Source organism: Varanus komodoensis, unplaced genomic scaffold, assembly GCF_004798865.1.
Source record: "Varanus komodoensis strain SLA01 unplaced genomic scaffold, ASM479886v1 scaffold2, whole genome shotgun sequence".
Lineage (NCBI taxonomy): Eukaryota > Metazoa > Chordata > Lepidosauria > Squamata > Varanidae > Varanus > Varanus komodoensis.
The window spans coordinates 8,024,240-8,034,748 of record NW_025335568.1 but is presented as its reverse complement, the minus strand read 5'-3'; the positions used below and the strand labels follow the sequence as shown (position 1 = coordinate 8,034,748).

At 44.1% G+C, this 10,509-nt stretch overlaps 1 protein-coding gene across 1 annotated transcript in view; it reads right to left on the bottom strand.

The window, feature by feature from the left end:
* GRSF1 (G-rich RNA sequence binding factor 1) overlaps positions 1-264 on the bottom strand; it is a 12,665-nt gene extending 12,401 nt beyond the window's left edge. The window contains exon 1 of the mRNA XM_044428476.1: positions 64-264. Coding sequence (XP_044284411.1) covers positions 64-264 — 201 coding nt within the window. The remainder of the gene's footprint in view (positions 1-63) is intronic.
* Between the last annotated feature and the right edge of the window lie 10,245 nt (positions 265-10,509).

Here is a 10,509-nt window from a genome sequence, read left to right as displayed (position 1 = left end):
CGCGCCCGTGTGGCGGCAGCTGCTGCAGCTGCAGCCGCAGCCCCGCAGCAGCGCGCCCAGCACCCAGCGCGTCCCGGCCATGGAGGAGGGCGCGGGCCCTGTCGACGACGTCGCGCTCTTCGCCGCCGTCCCCTCGGGCGCTACCGGGCGGGCGAGGGCCTCAAGCACATGCGCGGCGGCGCCGGCGGAAGGCGTTCCGAGGGGCGGCCTGCCCGGGAGCCACGGCGGGCGGGGAGAGGCCGCGTCAGGAGGAGGCGGTGGCATCGCAGGCGGCGCCTCGCTCTGGCCCGCCCCGCCCCGCCCCGCGCGCGAGGCCCGGGAGCCTGAGGGGGCGCGGAGCGCCGGGCGAAGGCCGCGCGTGGTTGCCGGGGGAGCGGCGGGAGGGCGCCGGCCGTCACCCCCGGAGTGCTCGTGACATGGCGGGCGGGGACGGCGTGGATGGGGCGGCTTGCAGAAATCGCCGCTCGGGGCAGGGACGCGTCCCGGGGCCCCCGGGCCAAAGCGGGCGCGCTGGAAGGAAGCGCTACCGGCCTCTCTTCCTCCGCACCTGCCGGAAAAAACAGTTGGCGGCTGCGGCAACCGGGCCGACTGGCAGGCCCCGCTGGGGCGAGGAGAGGCGCGGGGGTAGCGGCACAGCTCCGGCGGTAGCCCTACTTCGAGTAGACCCACTGGAATGGATGGGAATTCAGTGAGGCGAGCATGGGCTCCCACGCTGGGGCGGGAAAAGGGGAGTGCGTGGAGCTTAAGTTTCGCTTCTTGACTTCCCCCAGCTTTTATATATGCTAGGGAGGCCGCAAAAGGGGGAGGAGCTGTCCGGGTTAGGCCTTCCTGTAATTCCCTCTTCCAGTTCTTTCCAGAAAAGCCCAAAAGAAAAGCTAGTTGCAGACGAAGGGCTTTAGAAGGATGCAAAATAAGGACCACCTGAAGGTTCTGGGTTTGTTGTCCAAAGCCAAGGGTGCTGCATGGGATTCTGATACAAGAGGCTAAGCAGAGATGGCACATGGAATGATGCAGAGAAGAATGCACACCTGTCCAACTTATTTATTTTACAGATATAGCAGGTGTTTGTAGTGTGTTTGCCAAACCCACAGAACCGCTTTGTCAAGAGGCTGTAGTGAAACGGAAATACAAGCACACAATCGCAGTAACAGCTTGCCTCTGTTTGGCTTATTACACTTCTGAATTGCCCTTCCTTCAAAGAGTTTAGAGCAGTTTACATGTGATTCTCAGTTTATAGGACTGAGCCTTCTGCAGTACCTTCAGATTGTTCCTTGGAAGCACAACCTTTCATTAGTATCCTCTAGTGTAATCATGTGTGACATTGCCAAGCTGTATCTTAAATCTTCTTTCTAACTTTTCCATAATGCACTCCACATCTTTTCTATGCTGTTTAACAACCATCCCAAAGTTCTCTAAAGGGCAGCATTGCTTTTAATAAACTATGGGATATAAAAGAAAGCAAATGGATAACAGCTATACTATAGAAATAAGCATCACTGTTGCATTTTAGTCCCACTTCTTGTCCAAGGAGTTGGTTGGAATTATCCTATTTCTAAATTGTTATTCCTTTTAGGTAGGTTAGGCCAGAAGTGGTTTTGGTCCCCAGGGAACCTAATGAGTGTTATAGCTCAGTTGTGATTCCACGACATAGTATTCTGATCTGTGCTCAAATCTATCCTCTTGCACCATGCTAGTTAACAAGAAATAGAATCTAATTTTGTGGCAGAAGGATGATGGAATATAAGCGTGGAACATAGCACTGTGAAGCATCACAAGTTAGACTAGCATCCAGACTGGGAAGATTCCCTTCAGATCCAGAAAGTAATAAAAATCATTTTACTTGAACTGAGGCTTCTGCATTTATTCATATATTTTGATCTGATATAACTGGGGAAACAACAAGTGGGGATGGAATAGTTTTATACCTAGTGAAGATGGATCATAGTAATGTGTTTAGTAGGACACTGGGAAAGGAAAATCAAGAGATGCTTAATTTTCATCTTCCTTCCTTAGCCATACAGGTTTCTCAATGACTGGGTTCAGACAACACAGCAAGCCATGGTGGATTTTTGCCACTGTTGGTCTGTCATGTTGCCATGATGGTAATTTTAGTCTTTAGAAACCACAGTAAGAAACAGCATTTTGTTCTGTGGTTCCTCCATCCATCATGACTCGTTTTGTCTAACTCCAGGACTCTGCTTTCCACAGAATGACCACAATGACCACAGAATCCCCTGGAAAAAGTGACCACTCTAGGATCTGCTGTAGTTATCCAACCTCTGGTATGCTTCATCTAGGCCAGGGGTCGGCAACCTTTAACACTCAGAGCCATTTGGACCCGTTTCCCACAGAAAACACAGCCGCAAAACCCTTTTGACATCTAAAATGAAGATAACACTGCATATATTGTTTTTTACCTTAATGCTATGTATATCTTCATTATGATTTAGCTGCAGCTCTTGTTCAGTCACTAAAAGCAGTTACTTTTAATCTTACATTATAAACTAGTAGGACTCCTTTCATATATTTTGAATAGGAGAACAGCTTCCTAAAGAGTCCAAGTCAGTGCTAAAGGGCTGCATGCATTAAACAGCAAACCCCATAAGTTTGTCAGCAGTAAAAGCAAATGAATCTACCCATGTATCATTAAACATTTGGTTTTCTTCAGAAACTTTTCTTCAATTTATCCATGATTGGCTTACAGGGGAAGTCGCAGATATAGGTGTGTTTAGTGATTGAGTAGCAGATAAACAGTCAAGTGCTGTGAATTGTGACAGGTCCCAAGTGCAGCTTTTAACATTCAGAGGAAGGAGATTACATTGGGACAAAGAGAATCTTTTCAGCAGGGTTTGAGTAACTGAGAGCCTGCAGGAAGCTTTTTCCACTCTTTCCCTGCACAATAGCAGAGGAATGTAGCGATTTACTTAACCAGAGAGCAGGGCCTTCCTGAATGGATGCTTCATCATCACCTATTGGTATTTTGTAACTCAGAATTTTGCACAACAGGAGCTGAGCTGCAGCAGAGAGATTCAAGAGCCACATGCGGCTCCAGAGCCGTGGATTGCCAACCCCTGATCTGGTAGTAGCAGACAAACAGACCAATGAGAAAGGCCAGTAGCATCACAAGGAGATAAGCTGTTTGGGATTGAATTTCAATAGTATACCCACAGCTGAGGGATGGAAACCATGAACACAGAAACCACTTGATCATCTGGTGGGTAGGTCGTTGCAACCCCTGCCCCCCATAACCATGTGGTAACAGTGCAGAGTTGCATGTTGTATGAATGCAGTCAATTTGGGAAGCCTGCCCACTCCTCAGTCACCTTTTCTCTGAAACAAAACTTTTCTTGAATACAAGTGCACTATAATACGTTGTGTACCTACCCAATCTTAGGTTAGGCAGAGATGGGCTGCCAGTGGCTCTAGGGCTAATTTCACTGAGGCCTCAGCTCAGTTTCAGAACCCCTCCACAAGCAATCAGTTCAGGTATCTGGCAAGAGTGTTCTGTCCCTTCCCTGGCAATGTGCTGGGCAGGAAGGGAAAGGCAGAAAGAGGAACGAGATTACCTGTCCACCTTTGGTTCTGCCCAGTGCCAACATGTCATAAGAATGTGTAACCCATAACAGAATTTTTGTGTTTGTTTTTTTTGCTCCTGCTTTGCTGGACCTCTTTACCTTGCGCTAGGTCCAGGAACCTTAGGTAGAGAAATTTCCAGGGAGGTAGCATATCACAGAGATGATTGCAGTATCACAAAAGCCTCTGGAACAATAAGCCAGATTGGGAAATTGTTTGACTAGAACTGCTTCCTGAGTGAAATCACCAATCAAATGATGCTTTTCTGGCCAGCTGCTTTCCATTCTAATTGTAAAATCACAGGTGGGCAGCATAATATAGTCTAATGGCCTCATGTCTAGTATAATATAGTCTAATAATAGACTATTATAATATAGACTATATAATATAGTCTATATTATTAGACTAGAATAATACAGTCTAATTTGCCCACTGCTGGATCAGAACATTTTCATATTCTCCTTTAAATTTCTTCACTCATGGCAACAGAATGTATACAGGCACAATTCTACATGTTTTGGCAGGAAAAGGCCCTACAATCTCCAACCAGCACACTGCATTCCTTAGCCTAAGAGGCTTAAACAGCATTTTAGAGTAATGTGTTCAAATCATCTCTGTGTGGGTTATTCTTGAAAACATTTGAGACTATCTTCGATGTAGATATATGTTCGACTATTAAAACCTTTTCAACAGAAGGAGACAAAGTGTATCTCCTAAAAAGGAAAATGGTTATGCTTGTCCCAAGCTTTGGGCATGCAATTCCAAAAAGATTGTTGAAGCATTTATACTGGCTCAGTTTGAATGTGATATGTGACTGTTGTGGGTAATTTTCCCTACGTGCCTTCTCATCTCAGGGGTGGCAACCATTTTACATATTTTGTACTATAGCTTTCTTTTAAGTGTGACCCCAATGAGGGTGGGTTACTTGGATGGTTTACAAGCAACCTGCAGGAGCCCACTGCTTCTGGGCGGCTCGTTGACTACTCAACAAACACACCCTTGCTGACTTCACACCTAATGAGAATCTATGGCACCTTCCTGCCATCCACCAGCTACTCAGAATGGTGGCCATCAGCCTAATGAGAAGCCCTGCAAGGCTATTAATCCACAATAGCTTTTTGTTACATGTGAACTAGCTCATTGACTATATTGGTGGCATTCTTTTAAGTTGACATAATTTTCTTCTCAGAGTAGGACTTCATGAGTACATACTGTGTTTCCCCGAAAATAAGACACTATCTTATATTTTTTTTGGCTCACAAAAACACACTAGGTCTTATTTCAGGGTAGATCTTATTTTTTATTTTATTTTTAAATGTGTACAACAATCCACACTTATTCATGGACAACAGAATGAATACATGTACATTTGGTATCACTCCGCCTGTGACAGGAGCCGGCGCTATAGAGAAAGCATCGGGTTATGCAGCTCCACTCCCTGAGCGGAAGGAGCAGAGCTGCATAAGCATGTTTCCACTACACAGTGCGTTAAGTTAAAGTTAAAAAATAAAGTTTAAAAAGGCTCTTTATGTTCTCCACTAGCCCTGGGAATAAACATAGAAACAGAGCAAGTCAGAAGGGTCTACCGGGCCATGTAGTCTGACCTCCGGCACCAGCCGGCTCCGCTCACGACATGCCCACCATGTGCACGTCCAGCCTATCCTTGAACACCCGCACCGAGGGGGCCTCAGCGACCTCCCAGGGAAGCCCATTCCACACCCTCGGGGTCCTGACTGTCAGGAGGTGCTTCCTGGCATCCAGATGGAACCTTGGCTCCCTGAGCTTGGCTCCGCTGGAGCACGTCCTGCCTTCCTCTGCAGGGGAGAACAGGTCTCTACCCATCTCCGTGTGACATCCCTCACACACCTGTATGTCGCCAACGATAAACACAGCCAGGTCTTATTTTTGGGGTAAGTCTTATATTCTAGCAAGTACCGAAAATAGTACTAGGTCTTATTTTCGGGGAAACACGGTACTAATTCTGTAATCGTATTGTATTTGTACTGTGTGTGTGCACTGAACCAATTTAACTTTATTGGTTCACAAAGTCTAAAAAAGTGTAACATACCCAAAAAATATTGTACACGTTCAGCATCATGGCCATTCCAAAGTACTTCCTTAAGCCATTTGGCACAATGGATAACCTCAACAGACCTGATTTAAACAGTTTACAGGTATGAGACATTGGGGGAGGCTACCAGGGCCTCCCATACTCACTGCCTAGTAGAGTAAGCATTTCAATCGATCCATAACCCCTTTCAAGACAACCATACTGCAGCAGTAGGAACCAAATATACATCAGGTTATAATGATCTCACATGGCAGTTATTGAGCCAAATTAGTATTGGCAGCCGGCTGCAATTACTATTAAGTGTACTACTGAAAAGTAGCATATGCTAAATAGATGAGCAAGAAGGACATTAATTAAGCGAAACACCCACTTTTTGGTTTTGTTCTCTTTTTAAGATATTTCCCTGTGGTTCTCCTCTGTATTTATTTTCCCCTCTAATTTGGCATTCCAGTTCAAAGTATACTAATTTGGAGACCAGGTTTATTGATGGTCATTGGAACAATTTCAGGAAAATGTGCTTAGGTTAGCATGCAGAAGGATCTTATCTACCTTATCACTACAAAAATGATGATTTCCATAAAATGATCTAATGGTTTAGATCGTGGTTTAAAGGCCAGATCAGGGCCTTTCAGCTCTTCAAGGTTTTCATGCAAGGTGAATATTTTTTAAAAGAATAAGCATGGATTTCAACGCAAACTGGATTTTCAATTTTTTATTGTTAAAATGCTTTTATTTATTTATTTATAGCATTTTTATGCCGCCCCCCCCCCCCTTGCAGAAAGCCTCGGGGCGGCTTACAAAAAAGATAAAACAACGTAAGAAAGAATAACATTAAATATCCTTTTGCTAGGATAAAAAGCTGTACAAGATTATAATTTAAAATGTGTTCCAGTTCAAATCTCATGATGGAATAGGGTCTATAAATTCTAGTTCTGTATTATGAGACAATGTATATAATATTTGAAAACTATTTTGTAAGTAGGGTCTTGGATTGGTACCTCAGTGTTAAGGAATTTCACAGGCTTTTGCAAATATTAAATTAAGCTCCCCAAGTACTTAGAGGATAAACTCAGTTTATTTCTCTAGAAATGCTTACTAACAACATTATATGGATATGAGAAATAACAGATCTGATGAGCCATTTTCCAAATCTGAGTGAAGTAATCCCAGTTGGAGAGGGGTTTTTTTGCTCCTCCCAAACTGATATAATATTACAAATTCTTAGAAGTTCTATCAATATTTCAATAATTTCTTTGAGTGAAGTACCCTAGCTATTGTTGTACTGCAACTTTTTTTTAGAAAAGGCTGACAACTTTGAAGCATGTTTCCAGAGTCTTGGAGACAGGCAAAGATCACTTTTATTGCTGATGCTGTTGAAAATTGGAAAGAATTGTATGATATCTTAAAAAGAGAAATATATAGGAATTTAAAAAAAGAATGGAACAGGCATTCTCCTGGCTCAGTTTTTTGCAAATATTCTCATTACTCAAATTGCTGAGGAAGAGAAGTTGGCTTTGATGTGGACATTCATAAATCATCCCTCCAAATGTCTACCAAAATGCATTTAAATATTAAGAGTGAATTCTTCAAGACATACATGTTTGATGATGTTTTAAAGAAAGTTACCCAAGTGACATAGTGGAAGTCACTTCCAGTATTTGGATTCAGAGACTGTTGAAATGATAATCCAGTTTTTAAGAGCAGTAGTGACTCTGGCAATGTGGAAAGAATGTTTTGGACTAGTTCATTCTATATTGAGAAAAAATTTGGAATCTGAGAAAGCAGGAAAGCTTGTTTTCCTTTTCTAGATGATAAACAGACAGAAAAAAGAAGATGAAGGCTGTGAAGTTGGCTAAGTAAATATAAATGTTTGTCATGTTGGCTTGGCTGACACAGTCTTTTTAAATTGTGGAGGGGGAGTTTTAAGGGAAAAACATTAATATTAGAATATTTGGGAAATATTTTTAAATCCACATGCTTATTAAATTATATTGTTTTATATTGTTATTTATTTATTGTTGTAAGCCGCCCCGAGGCTTCGGTGAATGGGGCAGCATAGAAGCCTTCTAAATAAATAAATAAATAAAATATCATAGTATTTGTTCAAGAAACAAAATCCACAATACAGTGATGTTTGAGTTCAATCAAACAGTTTGTTTCTTTGAGGTTGGTGTTGATTATCCCAGGTGAAGAAAATTCTCTGCATATTCATGATTAACCTATTCAACTAGAGAATTTGTTTCTTTCAAGGCTTTCAAAAATAACTGTTTCAGTGACCTTTGGTAACTCTTCAGTTGAGTGAAATGTGTATTAATGGAAGAGTGCACTGTTTTGAGGAAGGAGAAATCATACAATTAAATTCATTTTTTCTGAATATTGACCTGAATCAAATTTGCCCTCACTTTTATGTATATCTGATCTCTGATATGCTTGATTTATATGTATAATAATGCTATAAAGTGAGGTAGTAACGTGCAAGTCAGATGTGATCGCCTGACTATTTTCCCACCTGACACCAACTGCCCCACCAATTTGTTAATGCAGTAGTGACCAGAAGAAGCAGTTTGCTGCTCAAATTCTGCAGTGTAATATTGGCAAAAACACCCATTTAATTTCCATGGAAAGTATGTGAGGAGCAAGCCCCTTGTTGCAAAGAGAATTCTGAGGGAGAAAAAAATGCTTCCAACTCCCAACAAGCTCCATCTGGAGTGTTTTCTTCTGTCTAAATTTGCATAGGATTACTCAAATATATTTCAGGCATTTAAGTTCCACCAGCTGCCCAGCACTTCCTCCCACTGTCAGTTCTCCAGCTATGTCCCGCTCTGATGTTTATGCACAAACTGGTGCTTCTTGGGAGAGCAGTTCTTACAGGGAACACCAAATCTGTGTCACAGAACATTGTTCTAGAGAAGGACCTGAGCCAGCAACTCACGAAATCTGACTGGCACCAGCAAATGACAAGACTACAGGCACCAATCTACAGTTTATTTAGCTCCATTTCCCGCCTCATGATAATTGGTCCACAGCCTGGGTCAGTCCTTCTGGGATTTCTGGGGCCCAATAAAGGGTACCCTCGTCAGCACCAGTCTGTTATTTGGGGCCCAAGACTAACTTGAGCAGTGGTACCTCTCATTTTGAGTAACTTTCCATATTTTCCAGGCACAATTCCTTGGCAATATTACTGTATTTTTCGCTCTATAAGACGCACCTGACCATAAGACGCACCTAGTTTTTAGAGGAGGGATCCATGGAAAGCTTCCTGATAATCACAGGCACATTTCCCATCACTTCCCCATGGGCTTCATTAAAAGATGGGTTGCCATTTGAAAACACACACTGACCTGTGATTAACAGCTCTCACCTGCGCTGGAGGAGGGGAGCGGAGCAGGGCGCGCCAAGCACGTGCCGGCCAGGTGGTGCCACGCGGTGCAGCCGGGCCGGCAGTGTGCCAGCAGTGGTCTTCCGGGTGGCGCGGCAGCGGCAGGTCTTCCCGGGCGGTGGGGGGGAGCAGTCCGTCTCTCCGTGCGGCCGGCGGGTTAAAGCCCGCGGCTCCTCCTCCTCCGCACCGCTCCCTCTGAGTGGCACAGCTCTCACCTGCCCTGGAGGGGGGTGGGTGGAGCAGCGCGCGCCAAACATGTGCCGGCCAGGTGGTGCCACGTGGTGCAGGCAGCCAGCACCGTCCCGGCCGTTAGGCACACACACATTTGCTCTATAAGACGCACAAAACTTTCCCCTTACTTTTGAGGGGGAAAAACGTGCGTCTTATAGAGCGAAAAATATGGTACTACATTATCAGATTGGAATTGTACTACATCCTGAAAAAGGTTTGATCAGAAATTTGTTTGCGGGTATGTCTAAGCATAGCCTCCTCCTTTCTTCTCTTTTTCTTGCAATGATCTATCAGTTTATATGGGTAGGAAAGTGCCTTGCCGGAACATCCTTATTATGCTCCTCAGCTATTTCCTGTCAGGCAGCTGTTACTGAGCCATATCCAGCTGCTGTTTATTTTTTACATTTATTTTTCACCTTTCCATTAAAACATGCCCATGGTGATCATATAAAATGAAAATCAATAAAAACTACATTGGCAACAAAAAATAACCAACCCACATAAAGCAATAAATAAAGATACCACAAAACTATTAAATCAGACCAGAACGTGCAAAGAAACCCAGTGATGATGATGGAGTAAAGCAGCAGCAGCCACACTGTCCAATAGTGAAAATTGCTTGTTGTTGCTAGTCGCAAAGTTGTGTCCGACCCATTGCGACCCCATAGACAACTTTTCTCCAGGCCTTCCTGTCCTCCACCATCCCCTGGAGTCCACTTAAGCTCACGCCGACTGCTCCAGTGACTCCATCCAGCCACTTCATCCTCTGCCGCTCCCTCCTCCTTTTGCCATCTATTGTTCCCAGCATTAGGCTCTTCTCCATTGAGTCCTTCCTTCTCATTAGGTGGCGAAAGTATTTGAGTTCCATCTTCAGTATTTGGCCTTCTAAAGAGCAGTCAGGGTTGATCTCTTTTAGGACTGACCCATTTGATTGCCTTGCAGTCCAAGGGACTCACAGGAGTCTCCTCCAGCACCGCAATTCAAAGGCCTCAATCCTTTGGCGCTCAGCCTCCCTTATGGTCCAGCTTTCACAGCCATACATTGCAACTGGGAAAACCATAGCCTTGACTATATGCACTTTTGTTGGCAGGGTGATGTCTCTGCTTTTTAGTATTCTGTCTAGATTTGCCATAGCTTTCCTCCCTAGGAGCAACCGTCTTTTAATTTCTTGGCTGCAGGCCCTGCCTGTGGTTATCTTGGAGCCCAGGAAATAAAATGTCACTACCTCCATTTCTTCCCCATCTATTTGCCAGGA